At 39.9% G+C, this 20594-nt stretch overlaps 1 protein-coding gene across 1 annotated transcript in view; it reads left to right on the top strand.

Annotated features, from left to right (window-relative positions):
* OTOF (otoferlin) overlaps nt 1-20594 on the top strand; it is a 187330-nt gene that overhangs the window by 36295 nt on the left and 130441 nt on the right. The window contains exon 3 of the mRNA XM_069071807.1: nt 19255-19343. Coding sequence (XP_068927908.1) covers nt 19255-19343 — 89 coding nt within the window. The remainder of the gene's footprint in view (nt 1-19254; nt 19344-20594) is intronic.

Here is a 20594-nt window from a genome sequence, read left to right as displayed (position 1 = left end):
TTATATAGTGGAAAGAACCTTGGACCGAGGTTCAAATCCTGCCTCAGACCTTTAAGACTTTGGGCAACTCATTCAACTTCTCTTGGACTTAGTTTCCTTATTTGTAAAAAGACAGGGTTGGACTAAGTGACTTCTAAGGTTCCTTCCCGCTCTAAATCTATGATCCCAGGTTCGCCTCTCCTTACCAACCTGTAAAATGTGAAGGTTAGAGTTGATGGGTAAGAGTCCCTGCAGTATGTATAAATCTATTCCTTTTAACTGCCTGTCAGTACATTCAGAGTTCAACTGAGAATTGATAGGGGTTCTGAGGGGACCCAGAGCCAATTGAATGAATGGATAGAATAATGTATGCATATGAAGTATATCCAAATTATGTAAATGCCAACTATTGTTATTCCTCCTCTCCCCAACGCTAAGGCTGGGTATGCCTGACTGCTCTGCTCTGTCTGGGGCCAGAGCTAGAGAATGACTTAGCAAAATGAAACAGCTCAGACTGCAGTCCTATAGTCCAGGGACCTATCCTCACCCTTCTCCTGACTCTCCCCAGTGCAGCCTCCCTAGCTGTCACTAAGAACCCTGCCCTGGGGAGCCATCTGCCTCATGCAGGGAGGGTGAAAAGCATGCCCCTCCCATCCTCAGCCTGCCCTGTTCCTCCACTGCACCTGTCCCCATTGCAATAGGCAAGGACAGTTAAGTGCCCATGGTCGCATAGCAAATAAGGGTCAGAGCTGGGATTCAGACTCAGGTGCAGAGTGATTTCCATTCTGCCATGCAGCCTCCCTAAGGAGTGAACCTCATGAAGGAGGTGGAGTCAGGGCTGGGATTCTGTCCAACTCTGAGTCAAGAATTAGCCTCACTAGGCCATATGTAGCTAGGTGGAGCAGAGGACAGAGTGTGGGACTTGGAGTGAGGAAGACTTTTAAGTTCAATTCTGACCTCAGGCACTTAATAGCTTTAGATTTTATTAGATCTGGGGCAAGTCACTTAACCTCTGTCTGCCTCAGTTACCTCATCTGTAAAATGGGGATAACAATAGCACCTACCTTATATGGTTGTTGTGAATATCAACTGAGATAACATGCAGATCTTTTAGAATTATTTTTATTTTGTTAGATATTTCCCGGTAATGTGAAATTTTTAACAACCATTTTAAAAATTTTTGAGTTCTAAATTCTCTCCCTACCACCTATCCCTCCCTCTCCTTGAGAAGGCAAGTGATTTTATAGCAATTATACATGTAAAGCCAATGCAAAACATATTTCCATATTAGCCATGTTGCAAAAGAAAACAAACAAAATGAAGCAATAAAAATAAAGAAAAAAAATCATGTTTCAATCTTCCCTCAGAATTGATCAGTTTTCTCTCTGGAGGTGGGTAGTATTTTTCATGACGGGTTCTTTGGAACTGTCTTGGATCATTGTCTTGATCAGAGTACCAGTCTTTCACGGTTGATCATCCTTACAATATTGTATAACATGCAAATCTTAAGGCTTTATCTAAATCCTAGCTAGCTATACATTACCATTTTTCCTCAGTGGATCTATGTTTTCATTCCTCCATTCAAAAATCATTTATTTAGCACCTACTGTATGTTTGGCACTGTGCTAGATACTGGGGATATGGTGCCAAAAACTGACCCCTCACTCTGAATACAGACCCTTCCAGAGGAACAGATAGCAAACCATCCAGGCTTTCTCATCCTTTACAATTCATGGCTCTGTCTTCTCATATGTCCTTCATAGGGAGTTCACCCCATTAACTGGAGGCCCTCCCCTATGTCATTTGATATTATATGGGTATCAGTGAAGCTCTTGGACTGACTGTCCATTATCTTCACTTTCATTACAGCTGACCCATCTCATTTTCTTGAGATACATCTCCTAAATGATATCTTTTTTTATTTCATTTCTTACATCATTGGCAATACATTATAACCTATTTACACCTCACCATCTCTCCATTGCCCTTTGGATCAGCCACAGTTTTGATTCTTGAGAGAATGTGGTCTTCCATGATTCATAGTCATATAGCATTGCCAAAAAAAATAGTTTAAAGGACAGATTTTTGTTTCCAGGAGCACCTAAGTATTACTGAAAACATTCTGCAATTTACCAAATACAGTCTAGTTCTTTTCCTATTGAATTCTGGGTGCAGCTCATTATATGTCTGAAGTATCTGTCCAAGATATATAAGCTCATCAACTACCTCAATGGGTCGCTCATCTAGCTGCCTCCAGTGTAGGTTGTTAGTACAAACTCTTTTCAGTGACTGTGGATCTGGGTTAATAGTCTTTGTAGTATTCCAGGGTTTGACACAAATAGTACAGTACTACCTACCAACTAGAGTATTTGGAAGACCCCAACATATTTGTGCTCTGTACAGGATATCATCATGTTGGGGGGCGGCTAGGTGGTGCAGTGAATAGAACACTGACCCTGGAGTCAGGAGTTCCTGAGTTCAAATCTGACCTCAGACACTTAACATGAAAACTAGCCTGTGACCTTGGGCAAGTCACTTAACCCCAATTGCCCTCCCCCCCCCCAAAAAAAGGATATCATCATGTGGCAGACAACTTTAGCAAGAATCCCTTTTTCATACCTTGATGAATATTGATAACAATTGAACTGTTGAACGAAGTCAGCTTTGTATTTGCATCTATCAAGGAATCTTTTATCATCTTAACACATTTATGGAGACTACTTTGTTGGAAGAGATCCTTTAGGAAAGCATTTTGTTCCACTGAATCAGATGCTTTTAATTTTTTTCTTTTCTTTCTTTATTTTTATTTAAATATTCTATTATTGAATTCTTTTGGTAATCTACTTACAATAATCAAAGGAACCTTGAATTCTTTGTGCCTTTCATTTAATTATGTAACTGTGGAGTATGATCTGCTATGGATTTTTTTTTTGTGAAAACTTGCCTGTTCTATTTTCATCAAGCATATGTGTATGTGTACATGTATGTGTACATGTGTATATATGTGCAGATAGTTGTGTACATTCTCCTGAAGATTTATAGGACTGAGTTATTAAATTATTAATATTCTCATGATCACTTTTTTCCAATTATATGAACTTGGTCTGGTCCAGCTGCTTTTCTCATTTTCTTTGGCTTTTATGCCATTTTCTCTTCATCATATGGCACACCAGGGGATAAGATTATGAGAGGCCAAATGTGGTGTTTCTTCAGTCACTGATAAAGAAAATAATCTATTGTAGAAATGCTGACAGATCTATTGCATTTCTAATCTGTTTTACTTTCTTCCTTTTCATCCTTAGATGCTCATGAGATGATTTAATTTAATTGGGTCTCACATAAAGGTTTTTACAAACTTGCTTTTCCCTCAAACATTTCTCACTGTTATATGAGGAAATAATACTCATAAATCATACATCATCTGTCTCTGTAAAGTTTTACAAATTAGCTTATATTCTACTTATATTCTAAGTATATTCCACTTAGAATATAAACTAATCTTCAAAATTTTACTGGCTTTTGATCGCTGTTTCTCTTTCCTTGGCAAGGGGAAGGAAACAAGTATCTATTGTCACTGTGCTAAGCCTTTTTAAAGATGATCTTGCTTGATCCACACAACAACCCTGTAAGGTTGGTGCTGTTATTGTCCCCATTTTACAGTTGAGGAAACTGAGGGCAGACAGAGGTTAAACACAGCTACTAAGTGTTTGAGACCAGATTTGAAATCAGATCTTCCTGACTTCAGGCCCAGTGTTCTAGCCACTGAACCACCTATCTTCCTCTAGGTAAGGAAATCATGTTTAGCTGATTAAGGAAGCTTCCAGATTTCTTTAATTTTCTCATTGTGGTGATGATTTTACACAGGTTAAATTTCCATCAGATATAGTGATAATCCATGCTAATGTCATTTCCTTTATCCTTTTTACATTTGGGGGGAATCAATAGTTGTTTAAATAACTCTTTGGAGCTGTTGTAATTGGATGATATAGCTTCTCCTTGCCTTTATCCTTCTCATTTTGTATTGATTTTGATCTTTTTCACAAGAAGTCTACAGTCTGACTATACACGGCTGACTTGAAAAGACTCCTACATCTGTAACCATTAATTTTTTGTGTGTTAAGATATAGTCAATTTCATTTCCTGTGATGTTTTTCAGGGCTTATATCTCCCGACTCTCATCTTGAAAAAATGTGTTCATGCAAGTGAGATATCTGCATAGTATTCAGTCTTTGGGCACTTTCATTTCTTAAACCTGAGCCATATTTTCCAACATAAATGTATGTTGTGTGTATGATAGAGAGACAGACAGAAAGAGAAAGAGAGAGAGGGAGAGAGAAAGAGGGAGGAAGGGAGGGAGAGAAGGGGAGAGAGACAGGGAGGGAGAGAGAGAGGGAAGGAGGGAGGGAGGGAGGGAGGGAGAGAGAGAGAGAGAGAGGGAGAGAGAGGGAAGAGAAGAGACAGGGACAGAGAGACTTTCCTTGCTACTTTGTTCAGAGGTATTCATAGAATTTCTCTCCCTCCTCATTTCCTACAATAGATGCTGACACATAAACCTCAATTATTTTTGTTTTTGTTTTTGTTTTGTTTTGTCTTGCTTTTTGTAGGGCAATTGGGGTTAAGTAACTTGCCCAAGGTTACACGGCTAGCTTTTTTGTGTGGGTGTTAAGTGTCTCAGGCCGGAACCAAACTTGGGTCCTTCTGACTCCAGGGCCGGTGCTCTACTCACTGCACCACCTAGCCGCCCCAACCTCAATTATTTTCATGCTGGCCTTTTTATTTATGCACATCATGAACACCCTAACACAAGATGACCAGGAATGCCTTGAAATGATGTTTTTCTTGCCTTTTGATCATCCAATAAAAACCACTTGGCCAGTTTCTTAATTTGCCCTATGAACCATCCTTGGTAGAGTATGAGCTCTCTTTTTGTATCCCTCACCCCTAATATGGTACCTGACACACAGTAGGTGCTTAATGAGTATTTGTTTATTTGCTTGGTTGGCTGATTAATTTATCCTCTTTAGCTACAACTTCTTATCTTATGGTTTTGGTACAAAGCAAAAATATATTAATCTATAGGTACAGTTCCTTCCCAAGAATGGTATCTCACTTAGCCATTGAACAATTTTTATATTTAAAGAATCATTTGTTAAATTAGTGATTGTAGATGGTCTAAAAACTATATTATTGTTATGCCTGTTGCCCCCTTTTCTATCATCCTACCATGTCTGCAAAAGCAGAAGGGGGCAGCATAGGACTGTTTTGTATTTTTCTTTATTTCAAGGGCTATCATGACTGAAGAATTCATCACCTAGTAACTATCCTACGGTGATCTTCTTAGCTAGATTTGTCTCCATGCAGTACTTGGGGCCATACTTGAAGACTTCCCAAAATGGAAGAAACAGCTAGAGCTTAGGCTCCACTGGCATAGATTTCACTAACTGAGGGTCACCTCAGTTCAAAGATAAAACATAGGGTCAGGAACTTTGCAAAGTCCTCCATATATTTGGTTCAGACCTCTGATTTCACTGGTGTAGGGAACTACTGACCATGAAACCAGCTTCCTCTGCCAATGCAGATTGGCAACTACTTTGAGCTTTATAGTCTTATTTGCTAATTAATTATTCATTCATTCAACATTAAGTGCCTACTATGTTCAAGATACTGTTCAAGAGCCAAAGGGAAATATAAAAATAAATAAGATATAGACCCTGCCCTCAAGGAACTTGCAGTCTACAAATTCTGTCTCCTTTCTCCTTAGCTGGCCATATCCTTCACTAGGAGCTGATTGGTAATAACCATTTAGAGCCATCACCATCATCAGTCATGGTTCTCCTTTTGTTCTCTATTCTTTTGTTTTTATTCGCTATCATCTTATTAGAATGGGAGAATATTCTCCTAGTCTAAAATTCTTTTAGCATTCACAAGAGAGAGCCTCTGGCTTCATGCCCAACTAATCTTCCCAAAAGATTTTGCTGGTAATAGACTTCTGTTTTCTGTACTGTCAGAAAACAGGACTAACTCCCTCCCCTTTTTCCCAGCCTACAGCTCAGCCATTAGGTATCTCTCAGGGGCTGCCTGAGAAAGAGCTAAGATTTCCCTTCAGTACATGTCAGCACCTATCATTTGTGGTCATGCCTTGGTCATGTGTGCAACATGATGCTGGATCTGGGAGGGCAGGTGAGTGGGGCCAGGGCTGCTGTGGCTCCTTCTTATTAGTTACACTTTGAGACACCTGAGCCATAGGTATGGATGTCTATTAAATTTAATTACTGTGCACATATTTCTCCCTAACATCTTCAGCATATGGATGGAGGTGGGAAGAAAGTCTCTAAGACCTGTCCTCAGTGTCTTCATGATCACCCAATACAGTAGAAAGAGTCAGTTACAGTGCTATAGCAATAATGCACATTCATACAGTGCTTTTAGACTTATAATACATTTTCTTTACAGTAGTCTATGAAGTAGGTAATAGAACGATTATTATCCCCGTCTTAAAAGTAAAGAATAGAATGTAAACTCCATTTTTGTCTTTGCAATTCCAGTGCCTGTGATTACAATGTCTGGTCTGGCATGCAGTAGGCACTTAATAAATGCTTGGTGAATGAAAGGGGAAAAGGGGTCTCAGAGACATTAGGTGACCTGCTTAGGATCACACATTTCACAAGTATCAGAGTTATGACACAAACTCAGATTCTTTGACTCCAAATTCAATGTTCTTTCTACTACGCAATAGCACACTGAATGTGGAAGGATTAGAGAGGTGACAGGGGAAGAAAGATTATAAGGCCTATGCATTTCCTCCATTCAGTCATCTGGAGGCAGTAGGGTATAGTGGATAGAGGGTTGGGATTTGGGGAAGCTGGGTGACAGTTTCAGCTCTGCCACTAATGCAGTGCATACCCTTGGGTAAGTCACTTAACCCCTCTAGGTCTTAGTTTCCAAATCTGTAAAATGAGGTGTTTGAACCAGGTAATCTCCTTTTCAGCTTTAATATGCTATGATCTGTAGCTTCCTTTGAGATTTCTGTGATAATTCAAGCATGGCCCAGACTGAGAGAAGAGGAGAAATGGAGGAGGAAAGGGGAAGGAAGAAGGGAGGAAGAGAAGAAAAGGAGGAAGAGGAGGATAGATAGCATGGTGCTTGGAAGCCTAATCTCTGTCTATCTGTCTTATCTACGCTAGACACTCTCACAACATCAGGTTTCAGAGAAACTCAATAATCAAAAGAAGCACATCTCCCTGAGTCTGCCCACACAGCCCCACTTGGAGAGAAGTAAATATGCTATAGTGTTCTACTCTAGGAACTACATTTTAAGAAAATCTTTGATGCCAGGCATAGTGAAGCAGACCTTTACTCTGGGTAAAGGGGAGGAGTAGCAGTGGTAGTGCTGAGGCTGCTGGATCACTTGAGCTCAGGAGTTCTGACTGCAGTGGGCTAAGACAATCAGGCACCCACACTAAGTCCAATACCAATGTCATGAGCCTCCAGGAGATAATCAAGTGTAATTCAACATCTGCTTTTACAAATCTCACAGTACTGTATCTGCTGTCCCTAAAGCTTGTTGTTAGGCATTGCTGGGGATCAGGACCCCTGAGTTCTAGAGTGACTTCAGAGATTCAGGAATCACTCTCCCTGCCCCGCACCCCCCTCCCTGAGGCATTTGGGTTGGAACAAGAGTAAGCCTGAGAAACCCACTAATGTTCTTGTCCAAATTCCAGCTATCTCAGCTAGTGTAAGACACTTCTGGGTAAGAGAAAAGAGAAATTTGAGGGTGGGTCATTTTTAGGGCTCATTGGGGATTTTAGTTGCATTCAGGGAGATATATATATTCCATAGTCCCTATGGTTTACAAGAGAATCTAACTTCTCCTCACCAACCCCCATGTAATCTAACCCCTCATTTGGGCATAGAACTTTTTTTAATAAGGAAATTTAATAAGGAAACTGAGTCTGAGAGAGACAAGATGACTTGCCCAAGGTCACAGGGGAAGTAAGGAGTGGAGAAGGAATCTGAACCCAGATCTTCTGGTTCCAAATCCAGTTTTCTTTCCACTACCCCACATTGCCTCTCCTAGTCCAAGGTTTTCGGACCTGTACAGCTCATACATATCATGAGATCTAGTGATATTCTAAGGAGCAACATGAATGCCTGCTGTTCAGAGAAGGGAAGGGAAAGATGACTGGCTTGGAATTGATGGACAAACCAGATATGGGCACGTGAGTCTTATATCTCAACAATCTTGCCAAGCCCTGACTTCAAAAGGTTAAGAAAAGGATAGGAGAGTTTCCCTCCAAAGCTCGCAGTGATGGAAATTCATGCTGTCCCACCAGCTGCCTACAACTCTGGTGTTCCCTGCCCCACATTCGAAGAGCAGAGTTTATGAATAATGGTTAAAGAGAGTATGTTGCAATGCAAATACCATTAGATTTAGCATTAGGAGACCTAGAACTTAATCCAAGTGCTGGGATTTACCAGCTATGGGACCATGGGCGAGTCTTTTAACTTTTCTGGGTCCCACTTTCCTCATCTGTAAAATAGTAACAATATTATTTGCACTGCCTACATCATAGGGTTATTATGAAGAGAATGTTTTGTAAACTTCAACATGTTATAAAATTGTGTCATTATTGTGAGAAAACAGCCTATTCCTGGGCATTTTTTAACTTAGAGAAACTGTAGCTGTGCAAGTATGTCCAAGCACCAGTCCAGAACCAACATGACTTTGTTTCTCTAGCTCCTACTCACCTGAAGTGATAATTACAATAGCATCATTTGCAAGGAGGTGTGTGTGTGTGTGTGTGTGTCCTTAAGCTTCAGCTGCAACCATCATGCTCCCAACAAACCTGAAACACCTTATCTTCCAGGAAATATGGCCTTGAATGAAATCATGGATCAATGGTTTTGGTGTCATGAAGCTCAAGTGGGTTCAAGTTGTGGATCTTTTATTAACCATCTGTATGACCTTAGTCAAGACTCTTCATATAACTGATGATGTGTAATATCCCTTCCAACTCTAGCATTCCATAACTTTTGTAAAAAAAAAAAAAGTTCTATGCTCAAAGGGCTATAAAACTGTGCATACCCTTTGACCCAGCAATTCCACTTCTAGGGCTGTATCCCAAAGAGATCATAAAAATGCTAAAAGGACCCACATGTACAAAAATATTTATAGCAGCTCTTTTTGTGGTGGCCAAGAACTGGAAATTGAGGGGATGCCCATCAATTGGGAAATGGCTGAACAAGTTGTGATATATGAATGTAATGGAATACTATTGTGCTGTAAGAAATGATGAACAAGGGGAGGCTAGGTGGCACAGTGAATAGAGCACCAGCCCTGGAGTCAGGAGGACATGAGTTCAAATACGACCTCAGACACTTAACACTTACTAGCCATGTGACCTTGGGCAAGTCATTTATCCCCAATTGCCCTGCCTTCCCCCCTCCAAAAAGGCAAAAAAATAAAATAAAATAAAGGAAGGACTTCAGAAAAAACTGAAAAGACTTATATGAACCGATGTTGAGTGAAGTGAGCAAAACCAGGAGAACATTGTACACAGTTAACAGCCACAGTGTGCAATGATTGATTTTGATAGACTTAGCCCTTCTCAGTAATGCAAGGACCTGAAACAATTTCAAAGGACTCATGATGGAAAATGTCATCCACGTCCAGAGAAAGAACCATGGAGTCTGAATGCAGAATGAAACATACTATTTTCTTTTTTTGTTGTTTTGTTTTGTTTTATTTTTTCTTTCTCATAGTTTCTCTCATTCATTATAATTCTTCTATGCAACATGACTAATGTAAAAATGCATTGAATAGGAATGTATGTGTAGAGCCTATATCAGATTGCATGCCATCTTTGGGAGGGAGGGGGGAGAGGGAGAGAAAATTTAAAATTTATGGAAGTGAATGTCGAAAACTAAAAATAAATAAACTAATAAAAAAGTTCCAATTTTCCATGTCCTTGTAGGACATGGGAAAACAACACTTAACCTTCTACCTTGTGAGGTCTCCTCAGTTCCAGATCTCCCTCTTAGGTATTTAGGTCTCCTCTGGAGAGGGTTTAGAACCTAAGCCCTGGGGTGGCCCTGGAGTTGAGCTGTCCTCTAAAAAGTCCTTTGGATAAGGAAAAATTAGTATTTTGTCCCCTCTTGGATCTAGTTAGGAAAACCTGGGTTTGAATCTCACTACTTAACATCCCTCAGTTTCCTCATCCAAAAAAAAAGTGGGGATAACAATAATACCTCAGGGATATTATGAAGATCAAATGAGGCATGTTTGTAAAGGACCCTGAAAACTTTAATGGTTATATAAATATGAACTATTGTTATTGCCTCTTAGGTTGGGAAGAAAGCTTTTTGCTCTATTTTAATAACATCAGAAGAGAAGCTAGTTTCCCTCATCTTTATTCTAAAGCCCTTTAAACCTTTCAGAAACAATCCATTATGAGAATTTTGCCCAGTCTGAGAACTATATGAAGATTGGGGGGAGGTGGGGCTCTTTTCTACAAGGATGGAAGCAGGGGATGCTGGAGGCCAGACCTGGGAACCTGAGTGGGGAAGGACCAGATGGGGTGGAAAGACAGTGCTCAGGGAACAATAGGGAAACCAGAGCTTCTGGTCTGATATTGCCTTTCAGAAAGGCTGAAACCTAAGCTCCATAGTTTGACCTATGCCCTCTAGTCCAAGCTGTGACACTGGAGGAGAGAGGGAGTGTGTGTGTATGTATGTATGTACTTATGTGTGTGCGTATGTGTATATGTGCTTAAATCTGTTCCACTATTAAATGTAATTTATGCTCCAAGAATAAAATGTAAGCTCCTTGAGGACAAGAGATATTTCTCAGTGTTTAACAAATGCTTATTGGTTTATTGGTTGGTGGGTTAATAATGACAAAGGATATCTTTCAGAACCCACTCACAATAAGTTCTAGTCTGGAGATGGAAGGGATACAGCCCCCACTAAATATCTGTCACCATCGAACATGACCTCACATTGACAATAAGACAATTGACTTCATTGCCTCAGTCTCTCCAATCTGCTCTGTATGTACTTACTTATTTCCATATTGCCTTCCCTGTTAGAATGAAATCTCCTTAAGAGAAGGGACTGTATTTCCTTCTTGGTATTGCCAATGTTTAGTACAGTGTCTAGCATATAGTAAGTGTTTAATAAACATTTGTTGATTAATTGGTTACCAGGAAGTAGAGAACTTATTAGTGTTAGCTGTCCAGCACCATTTTTAGGCTTCTGCATAAAAGACATGGCCAGCTCACTTAGAGATGCCTGGCCCCCTAACCTGTCACTACAGACCAACACTGGATCCCATTGGGTTGTGTTCTTACCATGTGGTTTACATATATGGAACTTTGAGTTTCACTCTATTCTAAGAAACTTTAAGATCACAGAATCTAGACCTGGAAGGCACCTCAGAAGTCACCTGGTCCAAGCCCCTCATTTTACAGTTGAGGCAACTGAGGTCCAAGGAAGTCAAATGACTTTCCCAAGGTGACATGGGTAGTGTCAGATGTGAGATTTGACCTAGGCCTTCCACTGTACCACACTACCTCCATCCATCCATTCATTTGACAATCATTTATTAAGCACCTGTTATGTGCATGGCACTGTAACCAGCCACCAGAGATATGGAAACAAAGCAAAAGACAGTCACTGCCTTTAAGGTTCTCACATCCAACTGGAGGAATAAAACATGGGCACAGAAAAGTAAGGGCTCCCTGAAGAACATAAGACCTGTCACACTGAGCCAGGTCCACAATGAGTTAATTCAGTCCAAGGTTCTGTCTCTGGCATGATCCCCAAGGGATGTGTTGTGGAAGGATTACTTGCTTGATCTCCCTATAGGTTCCCTCAACTGGTTAGGGTTTTTCCCCTGTCCCTTTTTCCTTCTTCAAAAGGCTTGGGGACAGTCATTTAGAGATTAGTCTAAGCAGCAACAGTGCCCTGGGAACCTGCAGAAGACCACCCACAACAGAATGCTGGCTGGAGCTGCTTTGCTGGCATAGTGCAATGCTAGTCTTGTCATTAAAATGAAGACTATCCAGGTCAGGCACACATCCTGCCCCAGGGAAACCTTACATGAAGTCAGAGATCATCCCGGCAGATAGGGAACTGAACTCTGCTACCTTGGACAGCATCAAGGAATTCTGTGATAAATGAGGACCTGGCAAACTGGGTCATGGCTGCCTGCTTCTTGCTGCTCACTTGATCTTCCATGTGCCCTAGAGGTGAATGCCTCGTGATGCTTTGCTCTTTCTATTTGCATCTCAGAAGATATGTTGGCTTGCCTTGATCCAGTATCTGTGTTCTCACTTACCAGTATTTCCCTGGAAATGGAAACTATAATCCTGTACTCAGAAAACAAATTGTACCCATGAAAGTATGGCCAGGCACTGGTCCAGAACCAGCAGGACTGTTTGTCTATGTTCCTATTCACTTGAACTGACAACTACAATAGCATCATTTAGTACTAGTGTGTGTGTGTGTGTGTGTGTGTGTGTGTGTGTGTGTGTGTACCTGTTGGGAGAAGGCAGCAATAATGAAGTGTGAGGTCTTACTCTGGTCCCTGACAACAGTCAGCTGAAGCCATTCCTGAGAATGAGCTGAGGTGTGGCTCTTCTCACCCTTATGCCTCTTTCTCTCCTCTCCTTTGCTGTTTTTGGCTTCATTCCTAGACCCGGGACATCCCCCCCCCCACACACACACACACAGAAAAAGGGAGGTACTAGTTCAGAGGAGTTTACCATTCAATCAACTAATAAGCATTATTAAGTATGAGGAGTATAAAGAAAAGAAGCACATTTTTTTAAAGTGCCTGCCCTCGAGGAGATCACATTCTCTTGGGGAAGACAACATTACATAGTCACATACAAGATACAGACAGCATAGATGGAAAGTAGCCTTAAAGGGGAAGGCACTAGCAGTTGATGATACCAGGGAAGATTTCCTAGGAGACAGCATTTGAGTTGAGTCATGAAGAAAGCCAGAGATTCTAAGATTCCACAGGATCTGACTTGAATGCTAGAAAAAGGGAATCATTATTAGGAAAGGGGATGCTGGATGGGGGATGGGAAAGAATGGACTAATACCTCATAAACCCTGTTCTTCAAACAATGGAGAAGTCAAGGAATTTCTAGATTTGTTTTCAAACTTCACCAGAGTTGGAAGAACTCCCAGAAGAGGATGATGTCTAGTAATGAGTCGTCATCTATAAGTATCCATAAGAAAATCTGCAAGGAATTCATCCTCTCCTAAACCAGACAGCTCATTCCACTTTAGGACAACATTCATTACTGAGAAGTTTCTCCTTACATCAAGCCGAAATCAGTGTCTCTGCAATCTATATCCATTGCTCTGTGTTCTGTCCTCTGGAATGAAACATGGCAAGTCAAATCATTCTTCTAAATGAGAGAACCCTTATATACTTGAAGATATCTTTTCTAAGCTGTTGGGTTTTTTTTTGCCTTCCAGGCTAAATATCTCCAATTCATTCAATTGATCCTCATACGTCACGATCTCCAAGTTAACCACCTTTGTTACCTTCCCCTTAATACTCTTCAGATTGTCAATATCTTTCCTAAAATGTGATACCCAGAAATGAGCACAGCACTCCAGAGGTGATTTGACCAGGGAAAGGTAGAGTCAGACTATCCTTTCCTCATTCTGGACCTAGTGAATCTCAAGATCCCATTGGGTGTTTTAGCTATACTATCACACTGTTGATAGGAACTAGTAATACTCCTACCACCCTTTACTTATGTAATTGATTATTAGAGTCCAATTGCAATATTTTACATTTACTAAATTTTGCCTTCTTTGATTCAGCCTATTGTTCTAGCCTATCAAGAGCTTTTCATGGACTGATTTTGTCATTCAAAATGTTAACTATTTTTCTCATTATTTTGTCATCTGAAAATCTAAGAAGCATGTTAACTATGCCTCTATAAAAAGTATTGTATTGTCTCATATCATATTATGTTACATCACATCTCATCAAATCACATACCATATATCATATTACATCACATCATATCCCAGTGTAGTATAGTATATAGTATAGTATAATATACTATAATAATATTATAATATAATAATACTATAGTAATATATGATATAAATTTTATAAATATTGGAGAGAACAAATCAAAGGACACAGAATTCTGGAGCACTCTGATACAAAGTTCCTTCCAGAGTGATGTTGGCCAATTAATGATGACTGCTCTAGGAGTCAGGCAATTCCAGATCCAGTTAATTGTATTGTCATCTGGCCCATATCATACTGTATCTTGTTAAGAAAGAGCTCATAAAAAGTTATGTCAAATGTCCTTCTGAAATCTAGGCATACTGTATCTTTGGAATTCTCTAGTCTAATATCTACTAGTCTAAAAACTCTCTTTAAAAATTGAATTGAGATTCGTATGGCATAACCTATTCTTCATAAATCAATGTTTATACTTAGTCTAAGTGGTGCAGTGGATAGAGCGCTGGGCCTGGACTCAAAAGGACCTGAGTTCAAATCCAGCCTCAGACACTTATTAGTTGTGTGACCCTAGGCAAGTCACTTCATCCTGTTTGTCTCCATTTCCTCAACTGTAAAATGAGCTGGAGAAGGAAATGGTAAACCACTTCAGTATCTTTGCCAAGAAAACCCCAAATGGGGTCATGACTGAACAAGACTGAGCAAGACCAACAAATTGACAAGCTGGAACATATCCAGAGGGGGATAACTAGAATGGTGAAGGGTCTTGAAAGCAGTTTACTGAAGGATTAAAGGAACTGTGGATGTTTAGCCTAGAAAAGAAAAGACCTTGGGGAGATAATGGAATGAAATCTTGTTCAGATTGGACAACATGGACCCCAAAGTCCCTGAGAGTCAGTGATTTTATAATTCTATGATCATTGTTTTCAATTAACTATCATGTGATTTCTTTGAAAAACTGTTATAAAGGGGCGGCCAGATGGCTCAGTGAGTAAGAGCACTGGCCCCAGAGTTGGGATGACCTGGGATCGAATCTGGGCTCTGGTACTTAGCACCACATCCAGAAATAACTGACCGTGTAACCTTAAGCAAGTTACTTAACCCCAATTGCTTTAAAAAAAACAAAACTGTTATATGGTTTTTCCCTATTCCCACCAATTGTTAATGTCCTCTACCTCTCCCTATTTTTTAAAACTTTATAGCTACCCTATATGTATTTCTTTCTCTGTGTACACATTGTCTCCTTCCCATAAAACACAATTTTTTTTTGTCTTTAACATCCAGAGCTGTGTCTGGCACATTGCTGTTTTTCAGTCACAAACAACTCTTCATGACCCCATTTGGGGTTTTCTTGGCAAAAACACTGGAGTGGTTTGCCTTTTCCTTCTCCAGCTCATTTTACAGATGAGGAAACTGAAGCAAACAGGGAGAAGTGACTTGCCCAGGGTCACACAGCTACTAAGTGTCTGAGGCTAGATTTGAACTTAGGAAGATAAGTTTTCTGATTTCAGGCTCAGGGCTCCATCTACTACACCACCTAGCTGCTTGAGATGTATCGGGCACATAATAAACACAATAAAGAAATGCTTGTTGGATGAATGTTTATGGATAGATTAGATGTGTTCTACTTGTCACCAAAATGACGAGTAAGGACCAATGGATTAAAGGGCAAATTTATATCCTCAACATGAAGATATTTAGTGAAATGGGCTGCCTCTCTAGGTAATGAGAAGTCTATAGCATGAGGAGTTTAAGCAGCAGATAGATGATCACTTTTAGGGGATAGAGGAATTTCTACAACAGGTATGGGGTTGAAGCTTCTTTTCAAAAAGCATTTACTAAGCACCTTCCATGTGGGCTAAGTGCTCAGGATACAAAAATAAAAATAGAAAAGTCCCTGACCTCAAGGAGCTTATGTTCTAGGAGCAGGGGAAAAAAACAATTTATATACAAGCAAGTAAACAAAGTTTAAATGAAATAATATAAGTTCCCCCCAAATAACAAGTCTTTATTTTCTCTCTTCTACTTTCCTTAATTAAAAGAAGAAGAAAAACAAATTTCAAATGGGAGAGAGTGATAATAACTAGAGGAAGGGAAGAGAAAGGAAAGGCCTTAGATGACCTCTAAATTCCTATCTAGGGAAAAAGGAAGAGTCACTTCTTTCCTGAATCTCTAGAGAGATTCTTACTTTATATACATGCCCCTAGCACAACCCTTAAAGGCAGGCTCCCTTCTCCAGATTCTGTGATTCTACAAAATGCCCTTAGAAGTTGCCTTCTTATTTATTTAATTAAAAGAAACAACCTAAATCCCTCAGGCCTTTACTGATTTCACTGAACCATTTTCTCAATCTACTAATCCAACCTAAATCTATCCCTCTTCCCTAGCTGGGATTTCTAGCTACATCCTGTCCTCTGTGCTTTTCAGATGAAGCAAATATATAAAGTGCTCTCAGTACTCTGCCCCTCTTTATGACTGTGAAGGTGTATAGAAAAATTGGTCTCCCTCCAAAGCCTTGGATTCATGAGTATACAGGGTTTCTTCTTCTTTTTTATTCATTTCTTTTTTTTTCACTGAGGCAGCTGGCTTAGCTTTTCCTGAGGTATGTCTTATTTCCCCATCGAACAATAAAACGAGCTTCATTAAGAAAATTGCAGACTCTGTAGATGAGAGCCTTGCCTTAGGAATATAAAGAGCAGGACTTGAAGAAAACTGCTTAATGAAGCCTGACCCATTGGGGGAAGGCGTGTTTCCAAATTGGCCAGCCTTGAATTTTCTTATGCAGATCTGATAATTTTCCTTTCCAAATTCATAATGTATCGCCCCACTTGCCAAAGAGCCATCAAGACTGCCTTCACTATCTTCATTTTTGCAATTTCTTGGGTTTTTTTTTTCCATTTTCTACTACTTTCTGACCTGGCTACTCTGGGTGAATGATGGGGAGTTTAGGAGGCCTGCTAAGACATGGTTTTCTCTGGTTTTGATCCAGGTTCTGCCACTAAATTAGCTGTGTGATTTGGGGCAAGTCATTTAACCTTAAGAGGCATCATGATACAAAAAAGTTCCTTTACCTAGATTGAAATTCTCCTGTGTTTACTAGTTGTATGACATTGGGTAAGCTAGGTGGCGCCATAGTGCACAGAGTACTGGACATAAGTCAGGAAGACTCCTCTTCCTGAGATCAAATCCAACCTCAGATACTAGCTGTGTGATCCTGGGCAAGTCACTTACCCCTGTTTGCCTCCGTTTCCTCATCTACAAAATGAGCTGGAGAAGGAAATAACAAACCACTCCAGTGTCTTTGCCATGAAAACCCTAAATGGAGTCATGAAGAATTAGAAATGACTGGACAACAAGAAATCAAATTCCCTTAGTCTCAGTTTCCTCAACTATAAAATGGGAGGGGGACATAAGGGGGTGGGGGGGGAACGGGACCAGATGACCTCCAAGGTCTCTTCCAGCTCCAGATCTATAATCCTACCTTTTATGATTCAGGGCATAGATGGTGATGAGGGTACTGAAATAAGTTCAGAGTACTTGGGTTCAAATCCCACCTCTAAGATTTACTACTTGTGTGACCTTGTTTTGTCATTGTTATTGACCTTGAGCAAGTCACAACCCACCTAGACTCTGTTTCCTCATCTATAAAACAGGAAAACAAAAAAACAATTTTAAATGAGGGAATAGAGAAATGTTGGAGTAAATAATCTCTAAAGTTCATTTCTAGTCTTAACCTTCTTGATTCTATTAGTCTACAAGCTTGCTTGAGGGCCTCAGGCAGTCAGGGCAGGCCCCAGAGTATTTATCGGTTTCATTTACTCCAAGAAATGGCTTTGAATAAGGATGAACAATGAGGCCCAAAAAGTCCATCCACACAAATTGTCTCTACCTAGTGACTTCATTTGCTCCAAATTACAAAGCATGCTCACAGCCTAGGATACCCAAGACACTTCCCCCTAAAAGACTAGTTACTGTAGAAGTGTATAATCCTTCCCTGGGATTCACTTCCAAACCCAGCCCTGAGCATATTTCCTTCCTTAAACCTAAAAACATTTACTATTCCATGTAGATTTTGGTCAGGGGAGTTTACTGATCAGCAAATTTATAAGCAAGTGAGCTTCTACTTGGAATTTGATTTCATCTCCTTATGAAGGGTATGAACATGCCCATTTGTCCCATTCTCAATTCACGTAGAACCATCAGAAGTGAATTGCTATGATAGGCATCAACTCATTGTGCTGGGGTCAGGTGGTTTTGGGTTTTTCAGTTAACTTCACATTTTCTGGACATATCCTGAGACAGTGGTGTTAATACTAGACTTGAAGGTGGGCAGGAAGCCTGTGTATATGAAAAGCCTCCCACCGGCACACTTCAATAGCTTCTAATAATGCAATGCATTATATATATATATCTCTTACCCACGTGGCCAGAGAGGAGAGTCCCTGAAATCTATATTCTAGAATCTAACCTTCAAGTGAGAGTTGGGAGAATTCTTAGGCTGTCCTGGATTCCTAAGGAAAAGAGGATTACACGTGTGGTTCCGAAAACCGGAAGAGTAGTGAAGGATTAAGTCAGATATGGAGGAACGAAAGTCTAGACTGTGTCCTTTAATGCTACCCTAAGTCATTTGGACAGTGTTGGTCCCACAGGAAGGGCAGTTGCCTCTATATCATACCCAAGTTCATTTTCCTTCCAGGAGATTCAAAGCCTTCTAGGTAGTACTTACTGTAAGGCTACATGCTTGTTTGGGTCTCTGAGGCAAACTGATCTGACTGTTAAGATGGGGATCCATACTAGCATATCTTCTGAAGAAAGTACAAGCCACAGACTAACACTGACTCTGTACACCTGAACAGGCCTAAAGGCAAACAGAATTTTCAGAGAGGGAGAATTGTTTTGATTGTTTACAAGCTGCTATGAATCTTTTACATGTTGGTTGCATTTTCCATGGGATGAAATAATCTCCTATGTACAACATACAGTCTTACCTTGAGTGCTTATAAAGGCACTAAAGACCCTTCTGCTTTCATATATGGAGACTGATACATGAGCTATATTCTGAGATTTCTCATAGTAAACTTATAATGGGAGGGGTAACAAAATAAATCAAAGAAATAATAATGTTTTGAGGCAGCTTCCCCCAAGATAAGACTTCATCCATGTAAGCTCAGGAGATGGGTTAAAGACATACATACCATAGATTCCTTTTCATCTTTCCAAAAACACCCTTACCTATAATTCTTGTCCTAGACTACTTTTTTTCTCTCTTCTCCTAGACCTTCCGATGGCCACTTGGCAGTAACATTGATGGCAATGAGATGCTAGAGATCCAGGTATTCAACTACAGCAAAGTCTTCAGCAATAAGTAAGTGCGTTCAAGCATGGGAAAGCCATCCTGGGAGTAATGGGGGAAATGATCAAAACTCTACCTTGTCTGATGGACTCTACTACCCCCTTGGAGTTTAGAATCAGGGATACCAGAATCTCTGGGCAAATAGCTTTCTTTTCTAACAGAGTGATTACCCTTGTCAAAATTATCAGTAATGGGGCAACTAGGTGGCACAGTGAATAGAGCACCAGTCCTGGAGTCAGGAGGATCTGAGTTCAAATCCAGCCTCAGACATGTAACACACACACACAAACTAGCCGTGTGACCTTGGGCAAGTCACTTAACCCCAATTGCCCTCCCAAAAAAAGGCAAAAAAATTATCAGTAGTTGTTTCATCATAAGATTTCTTAGGCTTAACTACAACCTGGTTCTGTTATAATCAGGGTATGCTGCTAAATGTTTAAAAAAAAATCCCTCTCTGGAAGGGAAATTGTATGCAGGACACACTTTTAATCTGAATTTGTATTATTAAACATTTTCTCTATTACTTTCTTAAGTCTAGATAATTAATGAAATAATCAATCAAGGCTATAAATTTATATAAATGTTCCTCAATTTCCAATATGTAAATGCTCACACTCAAAATTTAACAATGGGCTCTTGCAAGCCAGTATCCAGCACATCCACAGCTTGCATTCTCCTTTTCTCTGTGTGGGAGATGATTACTGTCCTTATCAAGACTCTCTTCACCCCACCTCACCCCTAAAAGCTTCCCTTAACTGAATTAGGACAAATAATTCAGAGATACCTTCTCTCTGAATAGCTTAATAAATGCTTATCAGCAATAAATGATCAGCTGATAGATTAATCTTGGCTCATTCGATTCAGAGATCCCCTTTCTGACCACCTTAATTAAAATAAAGGCACACCTTTAACCATCAGTCATGACTAAGTCAGAGACAGAGACACAGAAAGAGACAGTTTCCAAATCACTTCCTCAGAGACATTTGGTGGATGAAAGGAAATTAATCTCATTAATATGGAAAAAATAGTCCCCAGTAGCTTTTATTCCATGTGACATTGTCATGTCTAAAATTTATGCTAATTAGAGAAAATGTTGGAATAAAAGCTTTCATTAGCCATTGGGGACTGTTTTCCATATTAATGAGATTAATTTAATTTAATTAATTAATGAAATTTCCTATGTGTCTCCAATGTCTTCCTGTATCTTACTATGAAATCTCATTTATACTAGTTAAATAAAATGTTGGAAATTTCATTCATTTC

Source organism: Petaurus breviceps, unplaced genomic scaffold (assembly GCF_028583685.1).
Source record: "Petaurus breviceps papuanus isolate PSGF00001 unplaced genomic scaffold, PetGlider_PUasm1.0 90845, whole genome shotgun sequence".
Taxonomy (NCBI): domain Eukaryota; kingdom Metazoa; phylum Chordata; class Mammalia; order Diprotodontia; family Petauridae; genus Petaurus; species Petaurus breviceps.
This window is presented reverse-complemented; position numbering and strand designations above follow the sequence as displayed.